Source organism: Adiantum capillus-veneris, chromosome 7 (genome assembly GCF_014529385.1).
Source record: "Adiantum capillus-veneris isolate H3 chromosome 7, ASM1452938v2, whole genome shotgun sequence".
Lineage (NCBI taxonomy): Eukaryota > Viridiplantae > Streptophyta > Polypodiopsida > Polypodiales > Pteridaceae > Adiantum > Adiantum capillus-veneris.
In genome coordinates this window covers 20,993,377-21,013,798 of record NC_140937.1, presented here as the reverse complement: position 1 = coordinate 21,013,798, position 20,422 = coordinate 20,993,377, and the positions used below count along the sequence as shown (strand labels likewise).

Here is a 20,422-nt window from a genome sequence, read left to right as displayed (position 1 = left end):
TCCAAACATGGTCAACATTTCTTCTTTACTCCTCCTTTCAGTCCACTGTCCACAAAAAAAACCAAGGTTTAGTGAATTTGCAACCGACTAAAATTGTAAAGTCCCGACCAGATTCTTGAAGCGCGGACTGTCAATTTTTTGCATATGTCAGGTTGCAAGCTCTTGCTGCAAGGATGAGTGGGTTGGGATCTTGGAAGGCAGGGGGGGGGGGGGGGGGGGGGGGGGGGGGGAGGGGCAAGTGAGGGAAAGAAGGGCCATACCGCCGCCGGAGGTGGCGCCGCTTTACTAGTTGTAGTAATTGCCAACGTGATTGTCTCAAGCTAGCAATTGCAACAAAGCAATTGGAGGTCATTTTGTGGTTTCTAGAATATGTCCCTACGATTTTCATAAAATCGTTGGGGATGGGAATCTTGTAAGATCCTTTGGTCAAACCTATCACGCGAGGCGAGAAGGCCAGGGAAGACAGCGCGTACGAGCAGTAGGCCCTGCGAGGCGAAGGGAGGGGAGCAAAGGAAGGCGGCTACAGTTGGACGAGGTTCGGGGGAGGGGTTGCAGAGGTCGGACTTTATTAAAAGATTTAGCGGAGGGCTTGTTGACAAGCAGTTCAATTGGTTGGCGTGGTTAGGGGAGGTTCTCTATAGCAAATCGATGTGAGTTCCAATCGCGCATTGCGAATGATTATTTTGGTGCTTGGTGTACCTCACTGCTAGCTTACGAATTTGGGCATTTGGGAAGATTCGAGAGCAATACCAGTATGTAGCTTGTTTTAAGTGTTTGACAAAATGAATCATTATGAGTAATTCATGACTTGGTTTGATGTTCCTTGCATTATTAGATAGTGATGGAAATTAGCAATTGTATTAGTCAAATAATGAGGATTTTATGGATCATCTTTGACTTCTTCAAGCCAATTTGTCATGATGTATGGTGCTAAGGAAGGATGCTTTACAAATATTATGAGCACAACTTGGATGCACAGGATAGGGAAGACGGTGTTTGAATCTATCAAATTTGATGCACCTATGCAACTACAAATTTGAGAAGCGAGGTTTATAAAGGCTCAAATACAATTTCTCCTCCATCTTTAGGCTTTGGATGTGGTAAGTATGTGGTCTCCACATTTGGATTGACAAGGCTCCACCTATCACAAAGTCAAAGCATGAGTTAATCATACAAGGTTGGATTTTTGTAACACATCCCAGGGTCCAATTATTCCAATCTTCATTCTAAACTTACTTGTAACTTGTAGCCAAAATATGTAAGAAAAGCCGTGACGATAGAAGAGCTAGTGTGTTTCCTGGGCATAGCCGTGGGCCATGCCCAAAAGGCATGTATAGTCCTGTTCGTAGAGTGTGTTCCTGCATAAGATTAAAACTTTAAGATGATCTAGCAAGGAACGTATTTAATGCACGATAAAAACAAAGAAAAATATTGTATACTAAAGGTTGCAGAATTTCCATGATCATGGAAGTAGAATTACATTGCAACTAGAGATAAGTAAAGCCTTTTTTTTCTTTTTTGAAGAAGGGGGTTTGTTTTGGGTGTGTGTGTGTGTGTGTTTTTTTTTTTTTTTTAATTCGGGTTTTTTAAAGCATTTCAACAGCATTACGGTTGCAAAAGAAGTGTTTATAGCATTTGAAAGAAGAAAGCCCCTAAGTTTCTTCAAGAAAAAAACCTGTAAGTTTCTCAAGAAAAACTCAACGCCATGGCAGTGGACCAAATGAAAGACTGTCGCGAGGCAAGGATGCATCGGGATTCTCAACCCTGTTATCCACGCATAGGCCCAATGTGCCAAATTCCTAACTTCAATCACTATGCAAGACCAATCATAGGCTATCATGGCTCTAAACTATTCTCTAAAGGTGGCTAGTTGGAAAGGCTTAGAAGTTCACAACAAGTTGCTCGTTCCTTGGTGGTCCAGCTTGAGATTGGGAGGCACTACAGGCGAGTTAGTACGGAAGTGTACTAGAGCTTCGGAGGCGGTGGAATAGGAAGAGGTAGCAAGGTATTTTCAAAAATCCATTACTCACTTGTCCTCTTGGGTCTCTAAAGCGGGTAGCATCCACTTGAGCTCGTTCGCGAGAGAGAGAGAGAGAGAGAGAGAGAGAGAGAGAGAGAGAGAGAGAGAGAGAACTAGAAAGATCAACAATAAAGGTCTTAGACATCTTGGCGAGTTTTGGGATAGCAACAACAGGAGCTGGAAAGGAGCAGACCAACTGGCTATCCAGTTCCACCTAAATGGGATTGAAAAACTGATCGTCTTCAGAGTTTTGGATTGGCTTGACAGTTACTATATGCCGGTGTGCAAGTCCATATTCGAGTGGAAAGCGTGGCGATGGTGCACTTCTGTAAACCAAAAACCAAGGACACCTACCTTACTCTAATGATCTCGACTGATTAGTTCTTCCCCCTCAACAAGCTGTGGGGAAAGCAATGGCCGGAGGCAAGGTGGATGGCGATTGCAAATAACATTTGGAAGCCACATTGCCCGCTGACGATGAAGATCCTCCTTTGGAAGATGTTATGGAGGGCTATGCGACCGGAGTAAAGTTTTTTGCCAGAGGGATTGAATATGATAGATGCTCGGGTTGCAAATGGCTCGAGAGGACCTCCTTCACCTCTTCAAGGAGTGGCCGGCTATAAGTGGTCTGACAGCGAACACGTGCAAATGGGTACAAAGGACCTGGAAAACATGGTTCTTCAAGAACGACCTATTCCTTGGATAGATGGTAATGAAAAGCCAAGTGTTAATGGTTTGCATGCAAATCGTTAGATTTTGCTACTTTAAGCAAATATGGAAGGCCAGGAACTGTAGGGTCTTTGAGAATAGTCTCTCTACTGCCAACTTCACGGAGATCATACAAAAAAGTAAGGAATTGATTGTCTCCATTGGCAAAAGGAAGATCTCGGACAAGTGGTATAGGGCCATTAACGCCATTCTGATGGAATAGCCTGAATATGGGTAGGTTTTTGGCTTGTCGATGTGATACAAAATCCCTCAAGCCTCGACACAAGCTTGAGGTTACGTTGTACATTTATTTTTTATAAACTAATTAATCTACTCACAATTGAGAGTGGGGAGGGGAAGAAGTTACATGCTTTATAATTAACAGTGGCTTTATAATTAACATGTAAATATCTTGTTTTTTTCATACCCTTTGAGCGCACATGATATGAATGATTTCCTATAGTTGGACCCCCTCCTAAGAAGGCCAAGTCGCCATCTCATTTTGTAAAGGGCATAAACCATTGCATGAAATCCTTAACACTCTCCATGTGGATTCTTTTACAAGCCACTACCCCTTTGGACTTGGACTCAAGAAGACCCTTTGCGATCTCTCTATTGTTGCCAACATGGGCACTCAGTTACCAAGTATGCTCATGAAGGATGTCTCTACTGTTTTCCAATGGTAGACTGCTTTTGGCCCAAGTAAGGCCTTAGGCTAGGTTCACATCAATTGGGTGGAAGAAAGCTGAGTTGGAGCCTCTTCTAAGAAGAAGGCACTGAACTCTCTTCTTTCCACCCTCCTACTGTTCATATAACAGTTGGAGGAAGGCGATGCTTTCGAAGAGAATTTAGGCGAAGGGGAAGAAAGAGGAAAGTCGGGCGCCACGCGAAAGAACGGGGGGGGGGGGGGGGTGGAAGAGAGAAAGCCCCTTTTTTGGAGTCCCTTCCACCGCCTAATGTGAGCCCCCCTTCTGCCAATATCGAGTTGTGATTGGTTGGAGCATTTAGACTTGAACTTTTTTGTATTTATAGAGAGTACAGGAACTTGAAACACACGCACACACTCTATGTACAACGGCCTCACAGGTAAGAAGAGAGGCATCCCATCACACGCACACACCCAACACCCATGGTGAAGGCATATGGGAACAATCCTTAAAGACTTAGAACATGTCTTTAGGTCACCAAGGGGGTATTGAACCCAAGACCTTAGGCACATAGGCTATGACATCACTAGCTGAGCTAGCACCCGATGACATTAGACTTGAACTTTTGCCGCCTGATGTGGATCGAGCTTCAGTGGCCCGTGGAACTCTTAGGAGACCTTTGGATAAAGTTTGTCAAGTAGTGCAACATGGAAAGATAATGATGGTAAACCTTTTTTTCCTCCTTTTTCTTAGGGCATTAACTATGCATTGTCTTTTTATTTCTGGCGATATAACTAAGCATTTTTGCTTTCTTTTTGGGCATAACTCACAACTGTGAGTGAATGTATTATCCCATAAAGAATACGTTGCGTTGATCGCTTACCACTCATCCGAGTTTACTGGGTGTGCCAAATTCTTTTTGAGCTTGATTAAGGCAAATCAATAGGAGATTCGGTTTGGTGATGCTTTTTCAAGTGAAATCAAAGACGGGTGGGAAATGCAAGGCACCGCGTGCGGGGAGAGAGAGAGATGCCAGGTGCGAGGGCGAAGGAGGCAGGAGAAGAATTTCATTGGCCGGTGCAGCAAACAGGCAAGAAGAGACAAATAGTGTGTCTCAGCGTGAATTTGAAGAGAAGAGGGAGAGTAGCCATTTGCAAAGATAGAGAGAGAGTAGCCATTTGCAAAGATAGAGAGAGATAGAGAGAGAGAGAGAGAGTTTTTGAGCTCGAGGGGCGCGATGGGGAAGTTGCGCATCAAGGCCATGACAGCAAATATCTTTCATTTTGCTTTGGAATGAAAGATTTCTTGGGCATCTTGAGAACTAATTAATGGGTCCTATTCGCCAGACAAGGTGGCATAACTAAGTATTGTCCTTTTTTTTTTTTCTTTTGGGCAGAACTCACATTATGTGAGTGAGTATTGAATAAATAACTAAGCATTGTCCTTTTTTAATGACAGATCGGACAAATCTTGTGCAAAACGACACACACGTTCATGAACGATATCAAAGTTGCTTGATCGCACTCGAACTTATGATCGGGGTCACGACGATCGAGTGCTCAACCAACCAAGTTAGCTCCTTTGAACAATTAAGCATCGTCTTAACTCAGTAATTCAAATGTAACTCACAATGAGTATTGAATAAATAACTAAGCATTGTCCTTTTTTAATGACAGATCGTACAAATCTCCTGCAAAATGACACACATTCATGAAAGCTATCAAAGTCGCTTGATTGCACTCGAACCCATGATTGAGGTCATGACGGTCGAGTGCTCAACCAACCAAGCTAGCTCCTTTGGACAACTAAGCATCGTCTTAACTCATTAACTCAAAGTAACCTTCAATTGTTTTCCAAGCCAAGAACGTACTTGGTTAATGTTGAGTTTACCTCAAACCTCTCCGGATTGAAGGTGTGTGGGTCTGTGAAGTTGGTTGGGTCCATATGAGAGGCTCGCAACCATACTATAACCTTCCAACCCTTTGGGAAATAATATCCTGCGCAACATAAAGATGCCCCAAGTGATGTCTCCTTATTACACTTGTAGTGGCCACCATTCATTCTCTTCAACCAAATTTATGGGGAATGTACCTTGGTAATTTACATCTTCCTTGACAGTTCTGAATACAAAAGGTGCAATATTGACAAAACGAAGAACCTCATTTTGCACCTGAGGAGAATCCCAAAAAAAAAATTGTGATTATTTTTTAGAGTAAAAATGCATATAATATGTTAGAAGTGTAAGGCCCTTACTAGATTCGTGTACGGTGTCTTCTTGAGGTCGGCAAACCAATCACCCTCTTTCTGAGATTGTAGTGCCTTGTGCTCATCCTGCACACAATGTCTTTGTGAAACTACACTGTATCACATGCCTATCAAGTCAAGCATCTACACAAGTGAATGCACATAACACAAACAAGCAGGGACACATAGATATGGTTGCCTTGTGTCTTAATGCACACATAGTACACTTACTTGTTGTATCATAAAGTATCCTTACCCTTAGTTTACTCAGTATTTTGGGATTCTTTGCAAGAAGCACCATGCTCCATAAAATGGTGTAGGATGTAGATTCATGACCGGCCAGGAGAAAAGATGCAATGTTGTCACAAATTTCAAGGTCTGTGAGATAGTTCCCTTCCTCATCTTTAGTCTTCAATAACACATCCAAAAAATCTTCCGCTTCTAACTTTGGTCCAGCATGTCGACGATGCTTGACAACAGTGAACATTATATCCATTAATCTTTTGCGACACTACAACGACATCCACTTCTTGTCATCAGTTTAACTCAATGAAAGATTTACCCTACAAGAATCTCTCTCTCTCTCTCTCTCTCTCTCTCTCTCTCTCTCTCTATATATATATATATATTATATATATATATATATATATATATATATGTGTGTGTGTGTGTGTGTGTGTGTGTGTGTGTGTGCGCGCACACGCACACACACACGCACGCACGCACACACATATATGCACACACACAGATATACATATACATAGCTGAGGAAACAACCCATAACAATTGACCACCTACAATTACTATAGTAACCATAGCATCTATCAGCTTAGAGGAAAATAGTATCCACGTAGAGCATCACATCTTCAAGTCATACTACCTATAACTTCCAAATAGCTCGTATTCATGACTCGTTGAACATCCACATGGATCCAAGAAAAGAAAACTTCACGTAACCACGGTAGCAATGGTAGCTCTACAAATGTGGTATTCTTGGTCAATACTAGCACTCTAGGCTACATGGAAATACAGAGTAGATACAACTTAATGTTTGCAAAATATAGTGGAATACCTTTTTTGCAAAACTCACAATTTGTGAGTGAATTGTATTAAGCACAACATAAAAATTACAAAACAACCACAAGCTCAAGCCGAGCCTTGAGGTGCTGCAGATTACAAACTGGATGTCTACAGCCTCTCATCGAGGCTAATCATAATCGGCTTTACAAACTAGGTGAACTATAGTTCAAGGCTTTTACTTATTGTAGGTTGACAACAAGGCATGGGTAGCCCTAGACCGGTCTCCCGCGTCTTGCTTGCTTTCGAGCGTATACATCATCAGTTTGCTTCATTACAAAGTAGGTGAACTATAGTTCAAGGCTTTTACTTATCGCAAGTTGACAACACGGCATGGGTAGCCCTAGACCAGTCTCCCGAGTCTTGCTTGCTTCCGAGCGTATAGATCATCACTCTGCTATCTTGTATAATCTCTAAGAAGCTTGCCACATCAAGATCTCCTTCAAACACGCAGCGGTTCCTCGCCCGCCATATATGGTGAAAGAAAAAGTACGTGATAGTTTGAGTGCAGATAAGGAGAGCAGGACTTCCCATCTTCTTGACACCAAGGAACAAATCAATCTTGAATAACCTGATTTGCCATGTGCTTTGGACCCACTTGCATATTTTTCAAGCTAGGCCTCTGATTGCCTGACATTCCACGAATAGTGGGCCAGACCTTCACTATCTATGCACTGCGCAAGGTGACATAGGCGTCAGGCGAGAGCAGTCAACACAAAGAGAGAGAGAGAGAGAGAGAGAGAGAGAGAGAGGTGTTGACTCCACCTCTGATGGCATATTTCAGACCAGTGTACTAGGGCTGTGTAAGTTGACACAAGCACAAGACATGCGCGTGAGAGAGAGAGAGAGAGAGAGAGAGAGAGAGAGAGAGAGAGAGAGGGGAGAGTGGTGCCAGGTCCACCTTCGAGTCTTCGATGTCTTCTCAGCTAGGCTCCTAGCTCATCTGCATGTTCGAGTTTTTCTCAGAAATCCACGTGCACATTGAAGGCATGTGGCATATGGACAATACAATTCACCATGATATTGTTAGATTGAGGTTGTTGAGAGAAAACGTCGTGCTTAGCACCGCCTTGGTTGACATATATTTATAAATGCGGTGCACTTCATAAAGCACAAAACATGCGTGAGGAGCCTCCTGACCGGGATGTCGTCTCTTGGAATACACTAATTGTGAGGTATGTTCAAGTGGGGTAGGGCAATTGGGGCAGGGCCAAGAAGCTCTGTGCTATTTTCGATACAGATGTGAAGCGAGGGTGTCTCTCCCAATGCAATCACATTTGCTTGCATCTTGAAGGCAAACATGGCATAGAGAAGAAGGGGGAGATCATATGTGGCATTACACAACATGCTCATATGGGCAATAGAATTCACCATGATATTGTTAGACCAAGGTCTTGTTGAGAGAAAACGTCGTTCTTAGCACCACCTTGGTGGACATGTATCAATAAATGCGGTGCACTTCATAAAGCATAAAAAGTGTGTGAGGAGCCTCCTAACCGGGATGTCATCTCATGGAATGCACTAATTGCGGGATATGTCCAATTGGGCAGGTCCAAGAAGCTCTGTGCTATTTTCTACACAGATGTGAAGCGACGGTGTCTCTCCAGATGCATTCACATTCGCTTGCATCTTGAAGGCAAGCATGGCATGGACAAGGGGGAGATCATATGTGGCATTACACAACATGCTCATATGGGCAATATAATTCACCATTTGATTGTTAGACCAGGGTTGTTGAGAAAAAACGTTGTGCTTAGCACCACCTTGGTCGACATGTATCAATAAATGCGGTGCACTTTATAAAGCACAAAAAGTGTGTGAGAAGCCTCCTTACCGAGATGTCGTCTCTTGGAATGCACTAATTACAGGATATGTCCAATTGGGGCAGGTCCAAGGAGCTCTGTGCTATTTTCCACACAGATGTGAAGCGAGGGTGTCTCTCCAGATGCAATCACATTCGCTTGCATCTTGAAGGCAAACGTGGCATGGAGAAGGAGGAGATCATATGTGGCATTACATAACATGCTCCTATGGGCAATAGAATTCACCATGATATTGCTAGATCAGGTTGTTGAGAGAAAACGTCGTGCTTAGCATCGCCTTGGTTCACATGTATCTATAAATGTGGTGCACTTCATTGAGGAGCCTCCTGACAGGGATGTTGTCTCTTTGAAAATGCACTAATTACGGGATATGTCCAATTGGAGCAGGTCCAAGAAGCTCTGTGCTATTTTCAACACATATGTGAAACGAGGGTGTCTCTCTAGATGCAATCATATTCGCTTGAATCATAAAGGAAAACATGACAAGGTACAACGAGACGTCTGAAGCTCGGTCTCTACAGTGGGGGGAGGAAAGGCAAGAAATAGGGTCATAAAGCTCCGGGCTATTTTCAACAAATGTAGAGAGAGGGCATCTCTCTAAACACAATCACGTACACTTGCACCTTGAAGACATGCGGCATTACACATGAATTTGCAATGATATTGTTAGACTCGAGTTGTTCGAAGAAAACGCCGTGCTTAGCACCGTCTTGGTCGACATGTATCAATAAGTGTGGTGCACTTCATAAATCACAAAAAGTGCGCAAGGAGCCTTCTAACCAGGACATCGTCTCTTGGAAGGCATTGATTGTGGGATATGTCCAACTGGGCAAGGCCAAGAAGCTCTGTGCTATTTTTGACAGATGTGAAGAGAGGGTGTCTCTCCAGATGCAATCACATCTGCTTGCATTTTGAAGGAAAACATGGCATGGAGAAGGGATGTCACAAGCAGCTTGATCGAGTCATGTTCCCCTGCAAGCCGGTGACGCAAGCCGATAGCACACGCAAAGAGAGAGAGAGAGAGAGAGAGAGAGAGAGAGAGAGAGAGAGAGAGGCCGCCAAAGGCGGCCGGGATTACACTAAACCTATGGCAAGGGGGAGGGAGAGAGAGAGAGAGAGAGAGAGAGAGAGAGAGAGAGGCCGCCAAAGGCGGCCGGGATTACACTAAACCTATGGCAAGGGGGGGAGAGAGAGAGAGAGAGAGAGAGAGAGAGAGAACTTTTCTTGATTTGCCTTTATGAAATTTGTCAAGAGCGAAAGCGGCGCCGTTTTACTAGTATGTATAAAAGATCATAAAATTATGGACACATATTTTAACTCTCTCTCCTCATCTCGCCTTAACTTAGCAAGCCTTCGTGCCTTCTCACCTTGTTTTTTTTAGCTTTCGAAATAAGATAATGATGGTTTGAAGTCGTGATTCTTTAAATAAATTTTTAACATTAACTATGGAATTTGAGAAAATGAATGCTAATTATTAACCTTTACACTCATTGCTTCATCCCCCCCCCCCCCCCCCCCCCCCCCCCCCCCCCCCCCTCCCTCCTCTCTCTCTCTCTCTCTCTCTCTCTCTCTCTCTCACACACACACACACACATATATATTTATTTAAACACTTTCATTGGTTCTTGTTGCTCATTTATTGAAGGTATTGAAGGCAAGACATTTCTTATGCTTATTTTTAATGAGATTATGAGATAAACAAAATTTCAAATTATTATTGGACTTATACCAGCATGTGAGAGTTATTTCTTTGTAAGTTATTTGAAGAAAAACGCTCTTTAATTTAAATCCAGTGCGAAATATGTTAAGTACCTTCAAGGAATGATGGTAGGTGAATCCAGGGACATTGATTGGGTAAGCCCTCAAACCTGCAATAAGACCTATGGATAAGTCCATCATCTCTTTGATAAGTGGTGGTGAAGTCACACCCAAGAAAGCATCACATATATCCTCAAATGCTACCTGCAAATTTAATTTTGATAAAGTTGGGATTAAAGTTAGTCAATAGAAACAAAGCCATAAATAGGGCTTTTGAGGCTTCCAAAATAAATGGATGTAAGAGCAATGCTTTAGCGGTTTTGAGCTCTAGTACATGAAAGAAAAAGATGGAGTGTCTTACTTTTTTTAATCTTTCTCGAAGGGTGATGTTCCTTTGTTGGGTCCATTCTGTGAGAGTGTTTTTAAAGCGGTTCTCTTGGCGACGAAGCGTCTTTCTCAAAGCTGCAGGGTGACTAACAGCTTCTAACAATAGTCTACGCATGCGTTTATGCTGGATGCCTTCCACTATAACCATACAAGAACGCCCCACAAGCTCAGGTGATGGCCACCCGGGTGCAAAGGCTGATTCTGCAGCTAGCACAAACTTGTTCATCTCAGATGTGGAAGTTATAATACTAGGGCTTCCAAACAAATGTGCCTTGTAAATTCCATCACCACACTCTTTATTCCTGCAAAATTTCCCTTCTTTAGAGCGATTCACTAATGTTGCATGTTAAATAAGAAAAACCAACAAAATTTTACACATGTTAGTGTAAAAAGTAGCTCAGAAAATATTTCAATAACGTGCAAAGATGGAGGGGCTAAATGTTCATAGACTATTGATCTTTACAGTATTCTTTACTTGTAAAATTTCCAAAATCCCGATCAAATTTCAATCTTGTCTTGAGAAATGCTGACAAAATTTTACACATCTCATTGTAGAGACTGGCAAAATGCTTCAAATTATATGTCCCACTCAACAAAATTTGGAAGAAAAAATGGTCAGAAGAACACTGGCAAAAGAGGGTTACTCCCATCTATGAGACTAAGGGCCAGATTACATAAAGGTATTCATATAGAGGGTGATCTCGGGAGCTTTGTCCACTAGATTAGGGTGCATGCTTTGAGTTGTTTAGAACACCGAAGACGGTAGGAGTTACACATCTGGTAAGTTTTCTATGTGTACAATTGTGTCTTTGATGGAACCCTAGCCCCATCTTGAGGGAAATTGTATTCTTATCGGGTTAATATAAATTCTCTCAAGTCACAATTGTGAGTATATCAAATAAATAAAAATCACCCTTCACTTATGCACTTAAAATGTTTTGAAAGGATTTTTAGTTTTCGGAGATTGGGGGATTCATCGTGGAGATTCCGAGATTTGAAGACTCTCCTGAACCTTAATAGCACTAAAGACACGTCAACCATCGCAATGCCCATGGAGAAGGCATAAGGTGCAGTTGTAGGAGTAGTGCACAATTACCCTCCCTCACCCTTCCTACGTACCCCTCCAGAGTCATGCCACATCACCCTCTCCTCACCTTTCGCTTCCCCTTTGCCCTCAGCTAGAACCAACTAGCTTGTAGGCTCATCTCCCTTTGGCTCTCCCTCTTTTGTGCACGTCATGGTACCACTCCCTCTCTATCTCTCATCACCCTCTTCGCCCACGAAAAGTTTGGCAATAACAAAGCTATGGTACGATTGTGTGTGTGTGTGTGTGTGTGTGTGTGTGTGTGTGTGTGTGTGTGTGTGTGAGAGAGAGAGAGAGAGAGAGAGAGAGAGAGAGAGACCCTCAAATCCATAGCCCACACATACAATTTCTGAATCCGGATCTCAGACGATGAAGCAAACAGAGTCAAGAGTATTTGCACACCCATGCATTTCTAGCAATAAGAGAGTGAAAGAGAGAAATATTTATTAACGTGTATTTATGGGTGCCAAATGCTGGATCGAGCAGCCTCATAAGTCAGCCCACAATTCGGAAGATGAAAAGTCACTTATTAATAAATGAAACGCTAGGAGGTGGTTCACATGCGGTAAAACGCATATATGCCAAAATGTTGTAATGTGCAAGAGAGGGTATGCAACTATGACATGCCTAGGCATGCACGTCTTGCTAGAGGCTCACAAGGGTGCCAGGATAGGTCCTAAGCTAAGATTGACGCTAGACTGTAGCAGAAGCATGTCCATTGCGCAATTATAGTGCGCACGTGACACCCCCCCCCCCCGGCTAAAGGTGAGGCACAACTACCACACTTCTATAGTTGGATGTGTGTCTGTGAGTGAGTGAGTGAGTGAGTGAGTGAGTGTGTGTGCACAAACAGCTCTGCATCGACTACGCGCTCATCGCATATTCCTCTCCCTCTCTACGTCTTCACCCTGATGCACCATCTCCCTATGCTACCTCTACAACACAGCAGAAGTCAACACACTAAGGTATGGAGCATTTGTTGCGTCTTTTGTTGTAGACGACTTGTTCAAACTTGCATTTATCATGGGAGCCCATCCCTACTCGAGTTTTCCGGCTACGTCTGCCATTAGCCTCCTCCATCTCTCGTCCTCTATGAAGCCCCAGTCCTACCATCATGCTAAGGCGTATGAAGATGTTGCCAACGCACCAAGGCATGTGAAACCTCTTCATGGATAGATCTGCATAGGCATCAAGAAGCAAGTAGAGGAAGCTGACTAGCACACAAAGTGGGTCCGAAGGATCTTGGAGGCGCAGAGTGTAAGGTGTTTACCTCGATCCTTCCCATACAGGGACTCTCTGCCATATTACTTGCATGAGTCCTTACAATGAAGTCTTCTCGTGACTACTGTCGCTTGGTCCAGTCGTCACATCCAACAGAAGATGAGCGGAGACCACTCCTCACATCCAACAGAAGATGAGGTGAGGTCTCCGCTAGCTATACCCTCTCCCTCTGATAGATGCACAAAAAATATCCCTTTCTACCCGCCACTGGGGAAGAGCAAGGAGAAAAGGAGATAAAATTCTAAAAAATAAACCTAATTTTCCAAAATTTCCTCTTGGAAAATTCAAGGAAAGAAACTTTGTATGTTTGAAAAAGTGATTTTTTTCGAACACTGGTTCCATAGCAAAAAGTTCTCTCTCTCTCTCTCTCTCTCTCTCTCTCTCTCTCTCTCTCTCTCTCTCTCTCTCTCTCTCTCTCTCTCTCTGCCTTCGCGATCACATCTAGCATTTGTCTCTCTCCCCTCCTCGTGCCACCTTCCCCCCTTTTTCCCTTATCCCCTGAGATTCCTTTTAATGAGCTCCTCAAAAAAGATTGGCACGACCTACTTCCATGCCTTGCTTTTAGGACTTTCTTTAGGTTCCCACAAGTGTGACTTGACCATTACACACCAAAAATGATGGTCGAGATTCGGTTGCCAAAATGGAGGCGACAATTTATACATTGTGGCCTCATCCATTGGGTTCAAACGAATGTGGACCTCGAAGTTCCATGTGGAGAGTAGTATACAATTCGTTGATACCTTTCTTTTTAGCTTTGGGGGTTCGAAGGTTTAGGCGTTAGGAGTATATCCATTTAGCCCCTAAACTTAGCCATAGCTTATATGGACGAGGGGGGGAGCTTATATGGACGGGGGGGGGGGGGACTCTCCAATCACCAAAAAGGGTTTTTTTTTTTTTGGGGGGGGGGGGGGGTATTCCAATCTTTTGGCGAGAGAGTAAAGTAGTGTTGCCCATTTCGATTAGTGCCCTTGATAGGGCACTAAATATGTATATATCCTTACTAAACACAAGGACCGTTTAGCTCGTGACTTACACTTATATATCAATGCCACAAATACGAAGCACATTGCAGACGTGATTGCTAGGTACCAAAACCATATAGAGAGAGAGAGAGAGAGAGAGAGAGAGAGAGGCGTACCGTGACAGGAAATGGTGGTGAAAGTAGGCCTCGGGGTCGCCCTTGTAAAGACGGACGAAGGAGAGCATGTTGCCGATGAAGGGCCAGCCCAGTGAGCCTGGCGGCAGCTTCGCGCCATGCGGAACGGCGGAGGGCAGATACCACCACTCGTTGAACCTCCTCGCCACCCACGCCACCGCCACCACCACCACCGCCACGTACACCGCCACCATTCCACCCTTTGCCACTGCCTCTTGATCCATGTTCTTCACGTCACTCTTCAACTACTGTAGTAAATTAGTCGTAGCTCTCCAGTCTTTAATATATACAAGGGCACGTCCCTCTCTTCTCGCTCCTGCTCTCTGTTTTTGGCTCGACGTTGTAGATGCCGCTCCTTGATTCTGCTCCGCTAGACGCCAGCTATTCTCCCCACGTCTCCAGCTTCCTTATTTGGTAAAGAGGCCCCCTCTCGTCCAATCAAATGCTAAACGCCCCTTTTAATTCGTCTCCATTGATAAGGCCTATGTCACACATAGGCGGTGGACATGCTAAAGAAGAACCTGTTTGAGCACTTGCACTGGATAAACAAGTGTAATAGTTCTTTTCGCAAAAGTGATCACCAACAAAGTGCAGCATGTGCAAGATACGTATAGTTCAAACCTCTTCTGTGTGCTGAGTTTTGCTTGTGTCCTCGTGGGCGAGGGGGTAAGGCCAGCTAGCTTCGAGCTCTAACGGACATACCTACTAGCCAATGCCGTTTTGCCATCACATTTGCGACACGTTTGGGCGGATATGTGTGACAGGGACGTAGCTTCACTTTTGGTGCTTATATGGGTGGGTTCACAAAACGATCGATGGACGTTGTGATCCTCAATTGGGTTTGTCTATGTGGAAACTCCTTTCAAAACTAGTGGCCAAAATGATCTTACACATGTTATTAGGTCTCTCCAATCTAGGAAAAATAAAAATCCTTTCAAACATTTTAAGCGCCTAAGCGAAGGGTGAGTTTAGGAAATGGAAAGACCTTGCTAGGAGAATTGATCCAGCTACACGATTGCAATGTAAAACGGCTTGCGAAGACCTTTCTCATCTGTTCAAGGACAATCTGTGGTCTTGCAAGCAAGATCTGCAAATGGATCCAAAAGATGTGGAAAATAGGTTTTTTCAAGTACGAACTCTTCTTGGGAGGGAAGACGTTCAAGAGCCATGCACTGCTCATTGCTACGCAAATCGTGAGGTATTGCTACTTTAAACACATTTGGAAGACAAGGAATGGTCGGATCTTCGAGAACTCCCTGGATGTAGCTAAGTTTGCAGAGATAGTCCAAGAAAGCAGGATAACAATCATCGCCATTGGAAAGCAAAAGAACTCAGAGAAGCAGAACAGGACCTTGGAGGCCGTATTAATGGACATGCAAAGATGAATGTGTGAGATCATCTATGGTCAAGGGATGTCTCCCCCATCAACCGATGTATCTAGGATCCATTGAAGTGGTCATGGCTCGTCACGAACATGACACGAATGTAATTGTTTTGGATCTGTTAATAGAATCCACTCATCATTGTGAGTTTTGCCCAAAAAAAAAAAAAGGAAATGGAAAGAACTATCGAGGTGGAAGTAAAAAGAATTTTTGTGTCCATATAAAGAGGTGCTCAATGCTCTTAGTGCTCTACTTCACTTTGGTACATTTGCGTTTGTCTTCTCTTTAAAGTGTCCTTTCACTATGTACTTGCAACTCGATATTTGACTGTTGCACTTTCATCACATGTTTGCTACATGGGCAAGGGGGTGTTGTTCGAAAGCTCGTATGGACTTGACTTCTTCTAGGTCAATCTTATTATAGTTTAGCTTAACTAGTACTCTCTCTCTCTCTCTCTCTCTCTCTCTCTCTCTCTCTCTCTCTCTCTCTCTCTCTCTCTCTCTCTCTCTCTCTCTCTCTCTCTCTCTCTCTCTCTTCCTCTTCGTTCAGTCCTTATCTTTCTGTTTGAGTGCAATGAGCTGCAAGCCACACTGTCGGAGATAGAAGGACTTGACACCTGTTTGGGGGAGGGGATCAGAATCCCTCCCTCTTTTATAATAGTATATATTTCCTTGAATAAATTCTTCCTTGTCAACTTAGAAGCTTTCTAAAATTCTAATCAAATTACCATGCATACAATGGTCCTTCGTCTCTGGCTTAACTTTGGATTTCAGTATGTGTAATGGAATTTGCCTATTCAATTTGAGAGTAGCGGAATTTAATGAGAGTACTTTCAAGAAATGATTTTGTGAGCATAGCGGGTAGACATAATTGAAGATAGCAACATAATTATAGCAATTATTTAACTTGGCATGGACAATACTTTTGCAAGAGAGAGAGAATTTAGAGAACATGACAACAGTTGAGGACCGGATTTATGTGGAGCCGGTCCCCCCTCCAATAGGCATTTGTATTATGATTTCTCCCATAAAGAGAGACTTGTTACAATACATTCTTTGTGTTCCTTGTGACCTAGGTGAAGCAATGAAGATGGAAAGCTTCATGCATCACCATCATAGCATAACCTAAACTTGAAGAAAGCTTTAACTATACCAAGCCTCAGTCCCAAGACCTCAAACACCTTCGAAGGTGGAGAGAGCTAGCAGGGAATGAGGGTAGGGAAGAGGAAGAAGAAACATTTCATACAAGAAAGAGTTAAATCCTCACTTATCATAACTCTTGTGCTAGCATACATAATAGCATAGTAATGAAGAAGAAATAGATGGCAAGCTTAAGCATTGAAGCATGGCTCTTGGATGGATTTGCACTCCATAGCCAAGAGTGTTGGTGCAGGTGCAGGCTCTCAACCCCTACTTGCTTGGAGAAGGAGAGGGAGTTCTTGCACTTTGCATAGTACACAATGAGAGTGTTTGTGAGTGTGTGTGGGTGAGTATACCCCCTAAGCACCCCCCCTAGCTTGCTTGGGTCGACCCCCCCTTGTAGCTCATGCTTGAAGCTCATTGGACCCCTCCAGGCCTAGCCAATCACAAGCAGGAGCCATTACAAGCAACATGGGTAGCCTTGGGACAAGTGTCCCCCTTTCCCCTTTGAGAGAGAAGACTTGATAAATGCAAAATCAATTAATTAAATATCCTAAATTATCATTGGACCCCTTGGGTGGCCAACCGATAGGCTTCAGGCACACCATGAGGGCAACATGGGGAGGAACTTGACAAGTGTCCTTGCTGCCTCTTCAAGCTGGGGCTTCCCTTGTGTGTGTATGTGTGTTCTCTCTCATCCCCCCCCCCCCCCCCTTGTAGGCTCGCCCCCCTCCTTGTAGGGATATTTTTGACTTTCGATGAGCAAGCCCCTTAGTCATCAAGCATGACTAAGCACTTGAAGTAGGGGGTGTTCCCACAAGCATCTCAAGCAAGCTTCTCAAGGCACCTCAAGCACCTTAATCATGCACCAAGTCAAGCACCTCAAGCATCTTAATCAAGCACCTCAAGCAGGACAAGCACCTCAAGCACGACAAGCACCTTGAGCTTGGGCCGGGTTCCCACCTCAAGCTCAGCCCTAGCTTACCTAAGGTCAAAGGACTTTTACACACATTATTGGAGGTCTTCAATGAAACTAACCCTAAGGTCTTATGCTCCATTGGTTAGCCTTGCTCTTGATAGACCATCTCCCATTTGGGCCCCTTTACTATTGGCCCCGTGCTGAGATAGATCTATAAGCACATATCTATATCTTAACACTTGTTCCCATTTATTCTCCCACATTAAGTGATCAATTTAATATGAGAAAATCATTTGGGTTGGTTAGATATTAGATTTTATGACATTACCTCTCTCTTGAAATCATAGTCGTCCTCGACTATGAGGTAGAAGAGATAAAGCCTTAGTCATTAGTCAATCGTACTTAGCGGGTAGAGGATCCCTTTTTTACCCTACGACATCTTTCCAAGATGGATGACTAATCCATTTGGTGCTTGGAAGACATAGCTGCCGCAAGCATGTCTGCTCTTTAGTCCATTTCATTCTCCCAAAGTAGAGTGACAAATTCTACTTGGTGTTTGAGAGACGTCGTCATCATAAACATGATTCTAAGCATGCATACTAGTTAAATTTGTGCACAATTAAAAAGAGGATTAGTCTTATAAGACAAAAACATGAGTCATTTAAAAGAGAGTTGTACATTTGCTTACTCTAATGTAGCATTGTAAGCATTGACAAGGTTCATACTATCCTTAAGTTGTACTCCTTGCATCCATTTAGCATCTTCAAAAGGATAATTTTTGAACTTAATAAGATACCGTCGGATTATCTTACCATGTCGTAGTACCTTGTCTTCATGCCGAAGGACAACTTCGGGTTGTAGCACCTCTTCTTGGTCTTCAACTTCGGGAGGGTCTTCAATAATTGGTTCAGTTGGTGGCTCTCCTTTGTAGGGCTTAAGTAGGCTTACATGAAAGGCATTGTGTATAAGCCAATGGTTGGGCAACTTGAGTTGATAAGCCGTCTCATTGATGGGCTTCAAGATTTGGAAAGGACCATAGTATCTTTTTGCTAGTTTAGCATAATACTTTTGATGGCCCGTAGGATTTTTGCCCGTCGTTTGCCTTAATCGAGCCTTAGGAAACTTGAGTAAGCCCAATCATTTTCTTTGAACATTAAGGCTCTTCTGTGCTTATCAGCAGCAGCTTTTTGCCTTTGTTGAGAGATGGCTATAGCCTCCCTAATCTTTTGAAAAGATTCTTGTAGGTCACGGCTATACTCATCGGCGGCGAAGATCTTCCCATGTACTTTGAGTAGCAAGGGACTTTTAGGTCTTCCCTCTATGATCTCGAAAGGTGCTTTCCCCGTAGAAGTATGTACAGTATTATTGTAGGCATACTCTACTAGAGGTAAATACTTTTCCCATTGTGAGCGTTGATCTACTTCGGTAACATAAGTCTTGAGTAGATCGAGTATCGTAAGATTGGCTATCTCACTTTGGCCATCCGTTTGTGGGTGATAGGCCGAAGAGAAATTCAATCTTGTTCCTAGATTTTCAAAGAGACCTTTCCAGAAATTACTGGTCATTCTAGGATCTCTATCTGACACGATGGATGTGGGTAATCCATGGTGCTTGAAAATCTGAGATATGAAGAGAGTTGCCATTTGATGTGCCTTAATAGTCTTTTTGACAGGAATAAAATGTGCTTGCTTGCTAAACCTGTCGACTATTGTCCATATTCCTGTATTCCCATGGATAGACTTGGGTAATCCAAAGATGAAATCCATGGATATACTCTCCCATGGTGAATTTGGAATAGGCAATGGCTGGAGTAATCCAGGTTGCTTCCCTCTATCATACTTGGTCTTTTGGCATACTACACATTTTGAAACATACTCTTGTATGTCCACTTTCATGGTAGGCCAATAGAAATACGTCTCTACTCCTCGGAGAGTAGGTTGAATACCTCTATGCCCTGCATATGGAGGAGCATGGGATTCATACATAACCTTCTCACGAAGGGAATGGGTAACACATAGCCTATTGCCGTGGAGAAGATAACCATCCTGCAAGGTGAATGGTTCCTCTTTCTTCCCCAAAGCAAGGGCTGACATTATGTCTCTAAAGTCAGGGTCAGTAGCATACTCATCTATCATAGAGGATAGATCATTGTGAGTAGCTATAGACACCGCATTAACTTTTGGTCGTCGTGAAAGTGCATCGGCAACTTGATTGTGCTTACCAGCTATGTGAGCAATATGGAAATTAAATTGCGAAAGAAAATTTGCCCACCTCATTTGTTTGTCGGAAAGTTTGGTTTGCGTCATGAAATACTTGAGACTTTGGTGGTCGGTTCGTAGGATAAATGGAGTCCCCAATAGGTAGTGCTTCCATGTATCTAGGGCATGTAGAACAACTAAAAGCTCTTTCTCATAAATGCCCAAGACTCGTTCATCACTATTGAGCCTTCGGCTCTCATATGCTATGGCATGCCCTTCTTGAAGCAAAACCGCTCCAAGGCAATTACCACAAGCGTCACATTGGACCTCAAATGGTTTTGAGAGATCCGGAAGCACGAGGACTGGTTGGGAAGTAAGCTTCTCTTTGAGTTTTTCAAAAGCATTTTGCTCCTTAGCAGTCCATACAAACTTAACGTTCTTCTTTGTTAAGTCGTGTAGTGGTCCTGCTACTTGAGAGAATTTTGCTATGAAGCGTCTATAGTATGCACACATACCAATAAAGCTTCTTAGCTCATGTAGATTCCTTGGGTTAGGCCATGATTTTATTACCTCTAACTTTGATGGATCCATACGAATAC

At 43.3% G+C, this 20,422-nt stretch overlaps 1 protein-coding gene across 1 annotated transcript; it reads right to left on the bottom strand.

Annotated features, from left to right (window-relative positions):
- Positions 1 to 858: 858 nt before the first annotated feature.
- On the bottom strand, positions 859 to 14,460 carry LOC147453533 (ent-kaurenoic acid oxidase 1-like). Its single transcript, XM_086517163.1, has 9 exons — positions 14,168 to 14,460; positions 10,639 to 10,966; positions 10,332 to 10,481; positions 5,876 to 6,130; positions 5,629 to 5,706; positions 5,467 to 5,545; positions 5,266 to 5,372; positions 1,237 to 1,358; positions 859 to 1,141 (listed from the first exon to the last, which is right to left on the bottom strand). Exons 1-9 carry the CDS (start codon positions 14,407 to 14,409, stop codon positions 1,051 to 1,053), a joined length of 1,452 nt encoding a protein of 483 aa, XP_086373289.1. The 5' UTR covers positions 14,410 to 14,460; the 3' UTR covers positions 859 to 1,050.
- Between the last annotated feature and the right edge of the window lie 5,962 nt (positions 14,461 to 20,422).

Excerpts from the sequence above, each read along its gene's own strand:
- LOC147453533 (XM_086517163.1), bottom strand. The coding sequence starts at position 14,409 with ATGGATCAAGAGGCAGTGGCAAAGGGTGGAATGGTGGCGGTGTACGTG. Across the intron at positions 5,546-5,628 it reads AGACACCGTACACGAATCTA|GTGCAAAATGAGGTTCTTCG; the intron begins GTAAGGGCCTTA and ends GATTCTCCTCAG. Across the intron at positions 1,359-5,265 it reads TCAATCCGGAGAGGTTTGAG|GAACACACTCTACGAACAGG; the intron begins GTAAACTCAACA and ends AATCTTATGCAG.